The 18467-nt window shown below is 35.9% G+C and overlaps 1 protein-coding gene across 1 annotated transcript; it reads right to left on the reverse strand.

Annotated features, from left to right (window-relative positions):
* Window positions 1–587: 587 nt before the first annotated feature.
* Window positions 588–12032, reverse strand: LOC129216192 (tubulin alpha chain, testis-specific-like). The gene is made up of 5 exons (XM_054850374.1): window positions 11792–12032; window positions 10162–10448; window positions 6671–6933; window positions 1203–1467; window positions 588–887 (listed from the first exon to the last, which is right to left on the reverse strand). Exons 1-5 carry the CDS (start codon window positions 12030–12032, stop codon window positions 588–590), a joined length of 1356 nt encoding a protein of 451 aa, XP_054706349.1.
* Window positions 12033–18467: the final 6435 nt, after the last annotated feature.

The following is an 18467-nucleotide window of genomic DNA, read 5'->3' on the forward strand; positions in this document are numbered from 1 at the left end:
AAGTTGAATCTCTTGTTTTTTTTTCTTTGTAGGTTGGCAAGTATGTAAAGTATGTAACATAGTATTCGCTTTCAATGTTTATCAATGTGGGTACTAGGAATCTACACAAAAAATGTAATGAGGTCTGCAGTGTTGACGTCAAAAAGTAAGTATAAATAATAAAAACATTATTCTTTCATCTGTTGTTTGATTATTTTTTTTTTTAATTAGAAAACGGATACAATTCCTGAGATAAAAGTTGCAAGCAAGATATGAAGAAAATGAAGCAGCAAAGAACTTTTTCTTTAAGAGTTAATTTATTTAATATGCATGTTTAATTTTTAAAAACGGTCATTCAAGCCGGTAAGTTTAAAACAAATAAATGTATAAATATGAATAACAAAAAAAAACATCAAAGTGCCACATATAAAAGGTACAGAATAGAAATTTTCAGTCCAACAACTTTCATTTTCATACGCTTAGAAAATTCCAAATCTAAAAGAGCCAAAATCAGTCTAAGCTACGATAAATATATTTTTCGAATTTTAAATTTTTTTGTTTTTTCAAAGCGTAGTAATTTGTAAACAAAAGTATTCCATTTCCAATTGTTAGTACTCATCTTCCTCCCCTTCTTCTGCACCTTCGGTGGAATCCAGTCCCACTTCTTCGTAATCCTTTTCCAATGCTGCCAAGTCCTCTCGAGCTTCAGAAAACTCCCCTTCCTCCATGCCTTCTCCTACATACCAGTGCACAAAAGCCCTCTTTGCGTACATCAGATCGAATTTGTGATCCAGCCTGGACCAGGCCTCGGCAATAGCGGTCGTGTTGGCGAGCATGCAGACGGCGCGCTGAACTTTTGCCAAGTCGCCACCTGGCACTACAGTAGGTGGCTGATAGTTTATTCCTACCTAGAAAGCAAAAAAAAAAAAAAAGAATACAAAAATTTAGTAAAGTGCCGTTTAGTAAAGTTTAGTTATTAGTACTTAGCAACAGTATAATGTCAAGAAAAAATCAGCCATTATCGTTATTCCTGGTATACATCAAAAGTGTTAATGCCTGTCTAGTGTCAACTGCGATACAATAAGACTCATAGCTGGAATAAACCTAACCCGGGGCACCATTGGGAAGGTCTTTGCAGATCCTGATCAAAGAACTGTAATGCTGCCAGGTTAGGTTTGCCTCAATTATAGAGTACTCACTAAACATGGCAGTGTAAAACAAACCTTGAATCCCGTTGGGCACCAGTCGACAAACTGGATGGTCCTTCTACTCTTAATAGCTGCGATGGCTGCGTTTACATCTTTCGGCACCACGTCTCCCCTGTACAAAAGACAGCAGGCCATGTACTTGCCGTGACGAGGATCACACTTGACCATCTGGTTGGCAGGTTCAAAGCAGGCGTTGGTGATCTCTGCAACTGTCAGTTGCTCATGATAAGCCTTCTCAGCTGAGATGACTGGAGCATAGGTTACCAATGGAAAATGAATCCTTTAAAGAATCAGAAAAATAAGTCCAAATTAATAATTAACAATTTTTTCCTTTTTTTTTTCTTTTTCTTTTTTTTTTTTTTTTTTTTTTGCATTTGCCACTTGCCACTCACTGTCAACGAGACTAAAGCAAAGATTATTAGGGTACCCAAATTTAGGAGTGGTTTAAGTTTTGTTTCTTATGTATGTGCCAATTGGTCTTTGTCACCAACTTGTGAGTGTAATATATAAACACTAAAGAACAAACGTTCTTGTACGTACTAAAAAAAAAAAAAAAATCACCACCAAAAGTTACTAATAACCCTCAGAGCAAATTTTGTGATTTTAGAAATCATTTCTTATTATGAAAGACTTGCTACAGGTGACTTTTGACGTTCCACAAAAAAGCACGTAAACGAAAGTTTAACAAAATACTATTTTGCACGTTCGATGTTCTAATTATGTCGATTGATATTGTTTTGTGCGCTAAGCTAAGCATAGTACGTATGTTTCAATTTCAGAGTCATTTCGAATGGAAACTGAATTCCTTTGAGCGCATGTAGCTGCGACAAAAAGAATGCCTTGGATACGGGACCAAGTTGGTCTGAGTTCAAGTCAATTTTCAAGGTGCCATCAATGATTAAGGAAAAATTTGAGACCAGTGATTCAGAAAACAAGTTGAACGCTTATGCGCTAGAAGTTGATTTAAGTGGGACATTCTAAGACCACTATGTAGATGAGTCAGGCATTTCGAATTAGATTTTTCATTGTTGAAAAGCTTGGGTTACATAGCGAAGTTAAGTACTATTATAAATTTCGCCAAAGTATTGAAAGTTTAAATGTCAGAAGAAACTTATTATCCTCCTTAATCGTTACTAGGCAAAAGCACGCTTTCTGATGGTAAGATGGTAAGATAGCTAATGCCTCGGCATTTGCATAATGCTTGCAAGTTCATTCAATGCCTAGATTACGTTGACTGATGTCTCTTTTGTGGACTTTTTCAAGTACTAGGAGTACCCGCACGGCTCTGCTCGTGCAATAAAACTAAATAAAAAAAAACTCTTAGAGCAAGTATAAATTTCTGTTTCCACTCCGAAATAAAAAGAAAGATCCTGTTTCATTAGTTAAAATGTGCACATATAATTTTGTCTGAGCTCCAAACATAGTCCATAAAGTAATTTTAAGAAAAATCCTGATATAAAGATTACACCTGTTCGTGAAAATTCTCTCGAAAGAATTTTTTTTTCATTAATTTATTGGAATGACTTTGTAAAATATCACTCATTACGCCTCATTCATTATGCGTTGGGGGCCTTCGTGGCTTTGTGGTAGAAACTTCGCTTCCATTGCCGGTAAACGTGGGTCCGATAACCTCGGATGCTCTGAGTGGTGTATTTAATTTCTTTACGCTGAGAATCTTTCTCATGTTGTCTATGTGTGAGTAAAAAAAAAAGTCCTAAATCTCGAGGCAATGGCCCTTAATCTTTCCATGGTTATTAACCATGGACACGTAAACAACAGTAGTGTCATATAAGTTAAAGGCAACAATTTTTAACGTAATTAAAAATATCGTCTTTTTTAGCGCAATGAATGGATTTTAAAAGCCACTCCACCGCAGTAATTCCGTCAAAACGCATAAACTTCAATTTTGTCAGCCTAGTGCATGAAAAATTATTCGCAACTCCAACGAACTATAGGGGGCACTGAAGTCACTGTCTAATGGTGGACTTAAAAACCAAAACAAACGCACATGGTAACGAAGAAAATGCTAAAAGTGATGTGATTTTTGTTCGTACGTATGATTTTTTCGTTTTATTCTTTTTAAATTAATTTTCAAAGTCTTGTGGATATTCTGGTACACGTAGAAAGAAATGAGAATTCAAGAAGCATTACTAAACGTCAAAGATTAATGCAAACTACGTAGTTCGTAGTTCTAAGCAGCCATTTCCACGATGTTGAATTCGATATTTATCAATTCTTGATAAAACTAAATAATAATTGTGGCCTGACAAGAATAACAATTAATGCTAGAAAATTCAATATGACATTACAAATTGTTATCGAAAGAAGATGATACTTTTTTGCCTTGCTTGGCTAGCGCTTATTGTTTTCCATTTGTCGCTGAGTTATTTCTCTCGATTTTCCCCGAATCGGTTAATTTAAAAATTTTCTGTTTCGATTTTTCTAATTTCTGAGTTACGATTTAATTGTGTCATGTTATGCAAATCATCAACAAAATTCTCACGGAAATATGGTGGTAGTTTTCTTTTCAGTTGATTGACAACTATTTCTTTTCACTTATCGAATTCTGTAATCTTACTACCATTTTATTCCACTCATGATAAAAATTAAAAATGGTTTAACTAAAAACGCGAAATCTCGCCAAGGCTACTTTGCTCGCACTCTATTAAAACTATAACCCTAAACAAATTTGGCGAAACCTTTCAGCTGAGAATAAAAGGAATAAAGTAAATTCTTTCTCGGTTATTCATTTTGTTCTACGATAATATATTCAAGAAAATATTTTGCATACTGTCCATTCCAACTAAATGCTGCTGTAAAATATGGTAAGTTTAATTAATTTAAGATTAAAAAAAAAACCCCATATTCTTACAAATTCATATAAAACAATAAAAAAATTTACCTTGTATAACGTTATCCAAGTTTGTTAATCCAGAATTTTCGCTTTCACCAATTATTAAGGAAATAATGAAAACTAACATGAGAAGCTCGAGAATACTACTAAGGGACGAATTAATTTCTGTAGCTGAAAGCAAACTAAGACACATCGATTGCGTTAATAAATACTCAGAACAAACTGCCTGTGTTTACGTCAACAGACACACGTGGAACGCAACGTGGCAATGTTTTAGTTTCATTCGCAGTTTTGTAAATCACCGCAAGGTAGCGTATTCGAGCGCTGGAGTTCCGAATTTAAATTAACAGTTTCTTATTGTTACTTCTCGATCACGAAAGTATTCGTCAGTTAAAAGATTGAATTAATACACAATGTCACAAAAATATCCAAAAAGTCCAAAAACTTGGTTCAGAAAAGTGTCATTTCATCACGGAGCAGAAAATAGCACAAACATTTAGAAAAAAGGGATATATTTTTTTTTCTCCGTCTTGTTTTTCATATTTTAACAATGAAGTGCAGAGGGAAAAAAAAAGTCAGCTGAAATGAAAATAATTTCACTGTAATCGCAATAACTCTGTTACACATGGAATTGCTCTGAACTAAAAGGCATTATTTTCTCTATTGTAATTAAAATAGCAGGGCTGTGGACATTAACGAACGCTGTGGATCGTTGTAAAATAAAATCCCAACAAAACATAAATGGGAAAAGGAGCCAAGTTCGATCAAAATAAGGCCCTGGGTAGACGGTGTCACCGATAAAAAAAAGTTCAGATCTGAACGGATACCAAGTTTCATAGCTGTTCCTCATAGAAGTTGGACTGTCCCATGTTCATTCATTCAGAAAACAATTTTTTTTATTTTCTTTGATTCCGGATTTTAAACCTGCGGCAAGTTTTGGTCGTCAAAAAAACAATTTCCAAAACATGTGCCCACTCCTATTATACAGTAACTTGGCAAGTTTAAATCCGGGATGAAAGAAAGTAAAAAAAATGATTTCAAAATGAATTGAAGAATACGGGGCAATCCAATTTCCATGAGGAACTGCTATGGAGTTTGTTATCCGTTGAGATCTGAATCTTGTCGGTTACACCGTCTACCCAGAACCTCATTTCGATCGAACTTGGCTACTTTTCACATTGATATTTTGTTTGGATATCATTAAGTTTTGAAAGATAAATCATAGTAATGTTCTTCTTTACAATTAAATGTAAAAGCGCGTACAAATACAACTTCCATTACCTCCTGCTTTTTCGATACACTGGTTTCTTTTCATTAGTAATTTTGAAAATATTTCGATAACTGGGGGTTTGGCGCTAACCTCAATTATGGGCTATAATCGTTTGCTTTTGTCACTATCAGCAAGGCCATGACCGAAATACATAAGCTCTTGGTCTTTGGCGTCCACAAATTTGGCGATAATTGGTAAAATTGCTAAGTCTCCTAGTTTTCAAACTCTTCTCACAATTTCTACATTGTCCGGGGGAATTATCACAACGTAGATCGTAAAATATGCAGAATTGGCGGAAACATTTCCCAACTGCTTAATAATTCCGTGGCGCCAAGTTTGTGAACCTTTAAGAAATTAAAATGAAGCGAAGCTAAAAGACGTAACCATGGCAATGCAAAACAAAACATCAGCAATTTTAATGGAGATTAGATTTATTCGAAGTTTATTTTTAACGGCTTGTAACTTTTTTTCCTTTGGAGATAGAAGGTTATTTTTTCGACCACAGGTCGAGATATTTCCGGAGTAAAAAATGTCGCATTTTCCAACGGTGTCAAAAAGAAAACTGTGGGACAATTCTTTCACTTTTTATTGATAAATTTAATGAAGAAAGTATTGCCAAAATTTCAGCTAAGCCTAAAAAAGTTCGAGCTAAAAACGCAAATTACTCCCGTCGTAATGAAGTTAGAGCATTGAAACAAATTGCTTAGAACGCGAAAAATTCTACTCTTTTCAACGATATAAAATATTAATATGTGCAAGTAATTTTTCACCCCTTTTAATAGCCAATAATAGGCAATTTACGTGAAATTTGGGCCTAAATTGAAATAAAAAAAAGAACTATTTATCGGATTTTTTCGAACTATAGCCTATGTTACTCAGTAAGAAAGCACCTTTCATACAGTGAAAGAATTTTTCAAATAGGTGCAGGGGTTCCGGAGATTACCTCGAACATATAAATACACAAAAATCCGCCCTCTCTCTTCATAATATTAGTAAAGATTGATCGGAGCCATTATGGTGGTTCAAAAGAACTTTTTTTCAGCTAGAGTCCAGGACACCCCTATTCTTTTAGACTTACTAATAGTATTATGCTGTAAAATTGTTAGCTTCTTATGTGTTTTTTAACCTCCCCCCTCCCCATAAGTATGAAGTTTGGGGAGGGGTTAAGCAGAGCACTCTCTTTCAGTTGAAATAGGAAGCTAAAATTCCTCCTGTAATTACTATCCACAAGTCTCAAAATATTGAGGGGTGTCCTGTCATATAGGAGAAACTTTTTTTACATGTAGTTTTGAATCACCCTAGGGGCCAAATTTAATAACATTTCGTGAACACTTACGTTTCGCGCTCAGACATATTTACCTCGGGTACGGGACCAAGTTGGTTTGGAACTCAGTCAAGTCTACGTTCAAGGCGCCGTCAAATCTCAAGGATGCCGTGATCGAGGAAACAATCTGACCGATTATGCGGTTCAAATTGGTGTATGTGGGGCGCTCGATGTCCAGATTACGTCGGCTGATGTCGTAAATTGCTTCATTGTCCACCATAAAGGCGCAATCTGAATGTTCCAGAGTTGTATGAGTGGTCAAAATCGAATTATATGGCTCCACAACAGCAGTAGAAACCTGTTGAAAAATATATATTACACCATTGGAACTTACATTTTGTTTAAGGAGAGCTCTACAAAAAAAAAAAGAAAAAAGGGGAAGGTTGCCATCAATGAACCGGTTCCATGACTAGACCACAAATATATTTCTCGTATTAGAGTTTTTGCAGACGCGTGGTCAGTTTTAGTACCTTCCTTTGAGGGGGTCATGGTACACTAACGAGGTACGGGGAGATGTACCGTATCTCACGGTGAGCAAGACCCACACATTAAGGGGTAAACACCCAGCTGAGCGGAAGCTCAGTATGGTGACCTTCCCCGGCGCAATAAGCACCAAGCCCGTCCGTAGCACAGACGACTATCGACCGCCGCACTCAGTCCCGCGGGGGGCCCGCTACGCGGACCCCCCGTGAGATGGAACCTAAGGCCCACGGCTAAGAGGTGGGGTGCGTGCGGAGAAAAGTACCTTCCTTTGTCTGAAAACAGTCTACTGCAGAGTCGTCAAGTAACTAAAATTACTTCATCATATTATTAATCGGTCAGATAAGATTTCTACCATTATCTTACTAATTATAGAGATTTTCATTTAGTTATAACATGCTTTGAATATCACTGATCAATTAAACGTGAACATTGACTTAAAAGAATGCCTGTTCAAGTACAATTTACCATATTTCATGTTTCATCATGATTCGTCACAGCAGTAACACCAAATATTCAAAATAACGCAGTTGCTATCATTGGACCACTATGTGTTTTCACGAATGGATCACCTGACAAAGTGGCTCATTCATAGAAAATTGCAAATATTGTTGTAACTTCAGCGCAATTACCTTTGAAAATTTCTCAGTTGTTTTAAAATAAATATGATAATAATGAGAGAAAGTTTCTCAGTAATTCATGAAAACTCTTTTACTTTACTATAATTTCACTTCAATTCTTTCATAAAATTGATTTAAAATTTAAAACATAATAATACAGTTTCAAATACTTTTGCTGTTAAAGAAAATACAAAAATTAGTAAAATATGGCCAGATTGGACAAGTGAAAGCATGTAACGCGCTCCAGTAGCTTAGAAAAATTAAATGGTGGCATGGACCTTAAAGAAGTCTGCCGATAATATAGAATCCTGAAAGCAACTTCAAACAGTCGCTTGGAAGATAAAAACCGGTTTGTTGTTATACCTTAGTCACTTATTAGAAATTAAGGAGATAATCCCTCCGAATTAGGAATATAATTAGTGAATCATATTTTGAAGCTAGAGAAGACATTTTTGGAATTACTTACGAAAAATTGGGGGAATTGGCTTTCCAAGAGGCTGAGAAAAATAACATGTCCTACAGATTTAATTAAGACAAAAAGCATGTTAGTAACTATATTCTCTGGTAGTTTGAGATTTAAGCTTCTGGTTTCAGTAATAAAATGGTCAATAAGTTCTTTGACATTTTAGAAAGCAAGTACAATCTTGCGTCGAACGAAAATTTTCAAAATGGATTTAACAAAACTCCCAAGAGTTCAAAAGCGGTTGCAAAGATATTAGCTAAGAACGGTGTTGCACAGGTTGAGAAAATATCAAGTGGGAACGAGGTGTGATGACAACAGCTGTGTGGTGCGTGAGTGCTGGTTTTTATTTATTTTTTTTTTTTTTATGTTCCTCTTATCCGAAAGAAAAACATTTTAGAAAATAAATCTATTTTTCTACTACTTACTAGCTGCGTCGTTTGAGTTGGATTCCCTTTCTAAAAAAATCGAAAAGTGTTATATGGTTCATTGACGGCAAAATTCCCCTACATCACAAAATAGACACCATAGCAAACAAAATCAGCTGTTATAGAAAGAACAGTTCGATTTAAGTGACATTTCGAATGCATCTTGACAAATATGCAAATTGTTGAAATGTGAAGCCCAATGATTGAAAGGTGGAGCTCTACCGCATCGGAAATTCTTATTTAATAGGCGGAAGTAAGCAGCAATTAATCAATCCGACAGTCAAAATTTTTGCTGCATTTGTCCGAGAATATTTTAAGTCGACTATATAACATTTCCTTGCAGAAGATCGCGCTTCTCGTGAGCATATGAGGCAGTGAGAAGCAAAGGGATGTAAGTGACAAAATTAAAAATTTGGAGATAACCAGTACCCATGGTAGGTGAACCTCTCCTCTGTCTTAGGGCAAGAGAGGGTACTAGTAGTCCTGGTAGTTGCTGCAATACAGCGTGATTTAGGAAAAAAAATCAATGAAAGCCTACTAGGATGTTATCTTTAAACTCGTTTTACTCAAAACTTAAAAATGCCCACTTATATCCCTTTGCTTCTCACTGCCTCATATGTCAGAGTTGGAACGAGTGCATGCTATAGGACTGAAATTAGCTGGTTTGGTCGACTCGAACACTCTCCCGACACATGGGTTGCATAGATTATTATCGCCGCCATTAGACGTTGCTCACAAGAATACGTCAACAATAGTCGTGATTGCCTGAGCACGGTACAGGCGGCCGTGGGTTCAATTCTCACCGGTGCACAAAGCGTAATTTCCTCCCTATGTGATATAAAGCTTTCTTTTGTATTTTTGTCTCTCAATTAAAAAAAAAAAAGTTTATCCTTTCTGTCGCTAAAGAGACGAATGGGCGTGTTTCAAAAAAATCGAAAAATGAATTAGGACTACCAGAGAAATGTCCAAAGTCGATTTTATAATATAACTAATGAGCGTATATCCACAATAAATAGTAAAAAAGTTACAGTCCCTCACACTGGTGGCGGTTCTCAAGTGATATAGTAAACTGGAAATTTTTAAATAGGTTTACTGCAAAATGCTTAAAAGTGAAAACGCCCATTCCTCTTTTTAGCGACGATTTGTTAAAGTAAAGCAAGGCACGCATTCAACTATCAATTGAATGAGAAAATGCTCCCGATTGAAATATAACTTTTGTAATTCTAAGATTCTGATGTCTCAGAAACTTGAGAAAAAAATAGTTCATAAACTATTTGCACTCGATAATTTATGAAATAATATTGAACTTAGGTGACACATATCCCATTAAAGAGCTAAAAACTTTTAAGTGTAAAATGATCCTCCAACAGCATCAAATAACACTAAAAACCCGATCAATCACTCCCAATGTCGCCAAGCGACAACCATACCACTACCCAGTCAATAAGAGCCTTAGACAAAAACCTACTGAGAGAAAGTTTTCCCATTGGAATGTTTTATACTCCACTGAGACTGAAGACTCAAATTTTATATGTCACCTGCGGTGCCGGATATATGGCAAACTCCAGTTTGGATTTCTTTCCGTAGTCGACGGACAGCCGTTCCATGAGGAGGGAGGCGAATCCGGAGCCAGTGCCTCCTCCAAAGCTGTGGAAGATGAGGAAGCCTTGGAGCCCCGTGCACTGGTCGGCTAGCTTTCGGCTCCGGTCCAGGACTAGGTCGATCAGTTCTTTGCCGATGGTGTAGTGGCCTCGGGCATAGTTGTTAGCAGCATCCTCTTTCCCGGTGATCAACTGCTCAGGGTGAAAGAGTTGACGGTATGTGCCTGTTGGAGAGAGGAAGGAACCAAGTTAGAGCTCTCAGCACATGCAAACGCATTTTGAGCTAGAGTGGTCGCAAAAAATATTTCGCATGCATAAATCACGCTTTTGTAGACTTAAAGATGACTAAAAAATCCAAATCAACACATGGAACCTACACAAGTTTTAAGCCACGAAAACCAGTTCATGTACAGTCAGTTCAGATGAGCCGTTATTGACATCAAAATGAGAAAACGCCAAGCCAAAGCTCATTCTACATGCACACGCGTCTTGAGCTAGAGACCATAAATATCGGTTTACATAGCAAACACATTTTCCTAAATTTATCACAACGGATTGAATGCACCTTAAACGTGTAAGTCCGTCGAAATTCGAACATTCACAAATAGAATCACGAACTCACACTTATATCTCCCAAAACCAGTTAATGTAGTTGTTATACTTTGGCATTCTCTACTTGGCGAGAACTGCCACTAGAACAACAAAATAAAACGAATTTTACCACATATTTTCAGTATTTAACATAGATACCATACAAAAGAACTAATTTTTCTTTACTTATTGTTTAAATCAGAGGGCTCCTCCCCAGCTCACTTCACTCGAACACCCCGTTCGTCACCTGCGGTGGCTCAATGCCGAATGCGATAGGTGACAATTGATGATTTTAATGTTTCTTCCCCTGGATGCCCTGTAGACTGTTTTTATTAATTCATATATCCAGCCACTTAAGGTTTAGAGGGATGAGACAGTGCGGAATGGCTTCCCCTTCATGTCCTGTACACCAAATAGTACTAGTATTGACCTGGAAGACATTGACAGTTGAGATGCGATAGGATTACAGACAGACAGACAGACACACACAGGTTTTAATATTAGAGATTACTAGAGTAGAACCTTTTGTGTCATTCGACTGCAGAGCTATGTCCGCGAATTCAGGGATTTTAACGGGGAACATATGCAATGGCTTATAATAGTTTTCTTTTGGAGGGGGAGGAGTTAGTCATTGATCAAATATTGTTTACAAGAAGAGACGTTATTTAAACCTAAAATGAGACAAAATCAAGTAACAGGAGAAAACGGAAGGTAACAGCGAAATATACACTTTCAAAAATGAATCCTCAAATCGAATAGAATTTTCGTCCCATTTGACAAGATGACTTCGAGAAAAATGGTCCGATAAAATTGTTCGTTTATTTGTCAACACTTTCGGGAGATTTGTGCATGAGTTTCTGACCCAGAGAGGAAAGAATCGTCGTAAAGGACGAGATATGTCTAACGGTGGGAAAATCCTCAAATGTGAGTGATGCATTTTTGAGAGTGTAATCAAAGAGAAGTATATTTTTCCGACCTGTGCGGACTTCATCCACCACGGTGGGCTCCAAATCAATGTAGATGGCTCGTGGAACGTGCTTGCCAGCCCCGGTCTCGCTGAAGAACGTGTTGTAGGAATCGTCTCCTCCTCCAACGGTCTTGTCGCTTGGCATCTGTCCGTCCGGCTGGATACCGTGCTCCAGGCAGTACAGCTCCCAACAAGCATTTCCTACTTGAACGCCAGCTTGACCAACGTGGATACTGATACACTCGCGCATGCTTCAATTCTGTTCTTTGCTGACGAGAAAAAACAACAACTATCATATCATTTACTAGACTCCCGATTACCCGCGGAATATGGTAGTACGCTAACCAACATAAGGCGATAAGCGAATTCGCGGATAATCTGCAAATTAGATAAAAGCGATGAGCAATACTTATGCTTACTTATTTCAATGTAGCAATACTTATTGCAATGTATACAATAGTTTAAAATGAGCAATAAAGACTCGATACGTGTGAACTATAGCTAAAACGATAATCGGGTGGGGCACCAGTAACAGACAAGGGTCCAGTAACAGACGGTCGTAACTTTGGAGTCAAATAATAAGAATTTCGGCGAGTAAAACCGATGTTGCTGCGATTCATGAATACGGTGTAACCATCTAGTGTTATGAAAGTGAATTTTATGAGCCAGTTTTTACTTACAAAGCAATTTTGGAAGGTTATGAACAGCCACCACGAGATCTGACGGCGTTTCATGTTCATTTCAAAGTTCTTGTTCAAAACAAAGAATTTTTATCACATTTTGAAGAAAAAATGAGAATTCTGCCCATTGCTCATCCTTTCCTCATCCTATCTGTTACTGGGTGTCATCAGAATTGTGGATGTCTGTTACTGGGGTTCAAACCTTTTTTCGAAATTGAGCAAATGAAAATAGAGTTAAATATTTCAAAGGATCCAAAAGCAGCCAAACGTTAGATGAGATGTAGCAGCATGAGATAAAAAATAGTTTTAAAGTCTAAATACATTTAAAAGGCTCAGAAAATTGAGAGCCTGAGAGTGATGTCTTAAGCATTTCTTTTACTGGTGTGCCGTTACCCTACTTACTGCAACGTATGCAAGAGCTTAAAATGATCAATAACACTCGCATACATGTAAATTATAGACAAAACGGTAATCTATATATATAAAAATCTCGTGTCACGATGTTTGTTCGGGGTAAACTCCGAAACTACTCAACCGATTTTTATCAAATTTCATACCTATGCGTCATTTGGTCCAACTTAAAAGATAGGATAGTTTTTATAATTTTTTATTGCAAATTTCATATTAATTATGCAATAATAGTGTGAATTAATTGTTTAGTTCTAAAAATCCTTAATAGATGGCGTTGTAAGTTAATTAATCGATATAACTCTAACATCTTATGACTTACTACTAAAAACACCATGATAAAAAACTCAGAAATGCTGCTTAGAATTTCCATATAACGTTTCGGGATATTACAGGTTATTATTTACTTCCTGAGAAAATCAACTATATTTTTCAAAACGTTTCCTTGAATTGCTACAAATTGCAGTTTTCACACTGTTGTGAAAAGTATTTTTCTCCACCAGTATCAAGATTAACTAAACGTATTTAATAGGTGTATCGGTTTCGGAGCGAATACGCTTTGTCTACATTGACTCAACACAAAATGAGTGCGAGAAGATATTTGGATCACGAAGCTTTGCAAGAGTTGCAGAGGAGTTACATTCGAGCTACTTGCTTTAGAGTCTGTTTTCGCGTTGGCAATGCGTGTATTAATGCTTTGAGAGCTTTCTTAGAAAAGCAGGAAGATTCCAGATTATTATATTAAACCTGCGTTACGCTTCTCTGAAGGTGCCAGAATCATAACTGCCTTTAACCAAGAAGATAACTAAATTCTTCAAAAATATTCCAGGTTAATTTCAGGAAGGTTAATGAACTTAAGCAAAAAACAATTTTTTTCTTTATTTTGTTCCCCAAGAGATTTTTATTATTATTAATTCTTGCAAAGATACGTTCGCAACAGAAAATTGCAGTGAAAATTGCATCGTCAGGCATTGCTGCTACTTTTTTTAGATGGTAGACGAACAGCATATTCAGCTTTAAAGTTGCCTATTAGATATTCATAACAAACAAAACGCAATGTGTAACATTAAAGAAAAAAAACGTGGTATGGCTGTAGTGTTGCAAGAGAGTGAAATTATAATTTGGAATAAGTGTATTATGGCTCATGAGTAAAAGCATTCCTTCGAAGCACATCCTAGGATTGTGCAAGATTTGAACGGCAACGATAAACTTTTAGGCGAAATCATCTGAATACTGTCTAGGGACTTCCGGCAGACATTACCGATGAAATCAACGCATGTTTAAAACAATCGTTTTTATAGCGTAATGTCGAGATAATGCGATTGGCCATGAACATGCGAGTATAAACGCAAAATAATCTAATCGCACAAGTATTTTCTGAGCAATTGCTGAGTATTGGAAACTGTGAAATTGAACTGTATCGAAATGTACAGTACAACAAATAGCCAGATATTTTCTACACTGCCGTTGAGCGGAAAGGTGAACTAATTGAGAGTCTATTCCCAGATAAATTTAATTTTTTTAAAATCATAATTGCCTCTGTAATCGCGCTGGTTTTGTAGCAGGTTTGTTTTCGATAAACATTCCCGAACAAATAGGAATATTTGTAGATCGTCAATTGTTGACTGTCAAATACATTCAAATACATATCCCGATGCATGTCGCAAATTGTATTTATTGGTCGCACAAAATCATTGGGAGTTGACATTTTCTAATGCAGGTTTGACATAAGGAGAAACAGTATTCGTCAACTGTTTAAAACAATTTTGACGACATACTATCCAACACAATCATCATTTTTTTAAGGAGAAACTATATAACTTTCACGTTTGAAGACGTATTTCATAAAGTTTAACAAACACACAAATGTCCAAATCCAGATTTTACACCAGAGATGAATATGAAGCTTTAGTTTTAACTGAAGTTTTTTGCGTTTCAATTTCAAATTTGCCACTTAGTTATTATGATATGCCGTCACTTGATAGTTGGGCCACCGACTTAGTTAACACTGATTTGCAACGTATAACAACAGAGCAATGACGCTGTCTTAGCTACAATTATTGCGAATAATGAGCCATTACTGACGCCCGGAAAAAAATGCTCCCTATTGATGCTGAACAAGGCTATACAGTTGTCGATGAAAACAAAGCAGAAAACATTCCAACTGAATTTTTAAATTCCCTGGATACACCAGGAACGCGACTACACGATTTCCGGTTTAAAATTGGCTCAACAATTTATTCTTTTTCGCGATTTAAACCCACCTAAATTACGCAACGGTACACGTTTCTTCTTTAAAAGTCAACAATTTTGAAGGGAAAGTTTAATGGAGAAATGTTTGTATTGCCACGTAAAGCAATAATTGCGTCATAATTTTCAAACACATTTGAAAGGCTTCAATTTTTGATTCGTTTAGCTTTTGCAAAGACCATAAATAGATTTCAAGGACAAAGAATGTTTTCTTTCGGTTTGGACTTGAAACATAAATATTTCTCTCATGGGCAACCATATATCGCCTACTCACAAGTGGAAAGTTATCATACTTTTCGTATTAGCAAAAGACTCTTTAAGCAAGAACATTGTGCACAACTTAGTGCTTAGACAGTTTTCAGTTTTCAAATAATACAAACAATCGTTCGAAGTCAATATTATCTACTTCATTGAAAAAATTTAATTTTTATATGTTTTTAATTTAGTTAGTGTATTTTGTAAAGAAGTTATTGATTACAAACTATAGAGAAAGCTGAGGTGAATAAAATGTAGTGTAGAATCTAAAAATGTTTGGTGGTTTACGCTTAGTTTTTAAATTCGGTTATTTTACAATCAGTTTCGATATTTACTATCAATTTCAAGGTTTATTTATTTATTTATTTATTTTTTGGCCGAAGTCATACTTACAAAATTTACTAAGCGTAAGTATAGTGCTTTTTCCATAGAAATTTTAGTTAGTAGAAAGTTTATTTTAATTTAAGATCTTTGCCACAGCAACGCGTGGCTGGGTCAGCTAGTAGGATATATAAAAATGCATGTAAAAAGCTAAAATAATAGTTTAAAAAACTAAAAAAACACGCTTTCGTAGCAAAATGAACTAAAAAGTGAAAAATAATCTTTGGATGATAGTAGTTGACCAATCACTTAATTTTAATGTAATACAAAAAAGCGCGGGGGGGGGGGGGGGCTTCTTATCAGTTGTCTTGAATTTCCTCCATTTGTTGTCCAAGTAAAAATGTAAATAGATAGCACCCCACGCTCTTTTGTATTACATTAAAATTAATTGATTGGTCAACTACTATCATCTAAAGATTATTTTTCACTTTTTAGTTCATTTTGCTACGAAAGCGTGTTTTTTTAGTTTTTTAAACTATTATTTTATTTTTCTGTTTTTTAGTCCTATGTTGGAGAATTATCAGGCGAAGAAACTATTTATAAAACGAGTGCGAGGTAATATCTTAAAGTTAAGATAAGGGCACCCCGATGGGAAGCTACTGTAAGTCATCGATGTATGTTTGCGGAAATCATATTTATATTTAAAAATTTGAGATGCATTTAAATAAAAGTTTTGTTCAACAATGATCTGATCAGCAATGAATTTCCAATTGAAGGCTCACCTAAATTTTGGCATGAAATTAGTTAAAAACAATTATATTTCATGTTCTAATTACCTTGGAACATTGGAACAAATTTTGTCTGATGCAGAAAAATTAAAGGTTTTTGTACATATTTTTAAATAATTTTTGCGAGCATTTTTTAATGTATTTTTAAAAAATTTTCCTTTTTCACATTGTTGGATTTATGCCAAAATATTGATTAAAACTGGAGGAAACTAACAATTAAAAGAGTTAATTAATTAATTTAATTATAGAATATTGCATTGTCATCGGGTGTGAGGTCGCGTGCCAAATTTCAAATGAATCCGATCGCAGGAAGTGGGCGAAATTTGAGCTGCAAGATTCCGTTACAAGATACATACATACATACATACATACATACAGGTGAAGCTAATAAAAGCGTGTTAAAAAAGATCGCTCATTATTGGAGCACATGCACGAGCAAATCGTGTGCAAGCAAATTAACTGCAACAGATCAAGCAAGGTTACACCAAAAATGCAAAGGGTAGACTCATTTTTCAACACTGATCTGGTCGCTCGTTTTCGCACCTAATTGTAGAACTAAAAACCGGAAGGTAGAACCGATTTAAAAATCAGTGAGTAGTGTAGATCTAAAAATCAGGTTTCAACTAGTCTGATTTCGGTGACCCAGAAAAGATTGATGTCATTGGAAGGGAAGAAGAAAAAGGAAATAGGAATGTCTAAAATTACATTTTGCACTTGTTGTTGTTGTTGTCGTATGGCAAGTACTAAATGTAATACAATGAAACAACAACAAAAAAAAAAAAAAAAGAGTCAAATTGAGCCGGAAGCTTCGAGAACAACTTTGGCGGCTTCTACGGCCATGTCATTTTGCACTTGTTAAGTTAAAATTGTGTGCATAAATCTACATTCTTTATCATTGCTGGATATTTTTTTTTTTTTTTTTTTTTTTTGAAAGTTTAAAAGGCCGTTGCTAATCGGATGTTTACTGTAATTGAAACTTCAAATTAAGATGCTTTTCCAACGAAATGTTCTCTTATTTATTTCATATGGTTTATGTAAAATGTACAACATTACTACTGTTCCGAAGCATCGCGGAAAACACAAAACTAGCACTAAATGTTATTGGTTTATTGGGTGTTAATGACTGCTTTTCTAAGTTGATAGTGTCACGAAAATTGGAGTTATATGAAACAAAATGGTCAGTGAAGTCGGTACATTTCCATTACATCGCATTTGATTGTAATGGAATTGATCACAATTTCTAACTGACAGCTTAATAGCTGGAAATGTTCTACAGCCGGTTTTTATTTTTATTTTATTTATTTATTTATTTTATTTTATTTTATTTTTTTTTTTGAGCAATCATGATCGCTTATTGCTTTTATTTGACTGTTTTGATGTGCTATCATTTTATTTTCTCACCAGCACCCTTTGCAACACCACCGTCGACCGGGTCCTCACAATGCTGCTCCTATAACGAAAACCGTCTCCAGGTTGCATCCATATCCTACACACACGCGCATACACACACAACTACACACACACACACACACACCTACACACACACAAACACATACACACACAACTACACACACACACACACCTACACACACAAACACATACACACACAACTACACACACACACACCTACACACACAAACACATACACACACAACTACACACACACACACCTACACACACAAACACATACACACACAACTACACACACACACCTACACACACACAAACACATACACACACGCATACATACAGACACCTACACATACACACACACACAAACACATACACACACGCATACATACAGACACCTACACATACACACACACACACAAACACATACACACACGCATACATACAGACACCTACACATACGCACAACTACCCACACATTCATGCTTGCACACAGACACAAACACATATGCCTACACTAAAGATGAAAACAGTCGTAAAAAAACGGAAAATTTCGGGAAAAAACGGAAAAAA

This window comes from Uloborus diversus, chromosome 2 (genome assembly GCF_026930045.1).
Source record: "Uloborus diversus isolate 005 chromosome 2, Udiv.v.3.1, whole genome shotgun sequence".
NCBI classification, from domain to species: Eukaryota; Metazoa; Arthropoda; class Arachnida; order Araneae; family Uloboridae; genus Uloborus; species Uloborus diversus.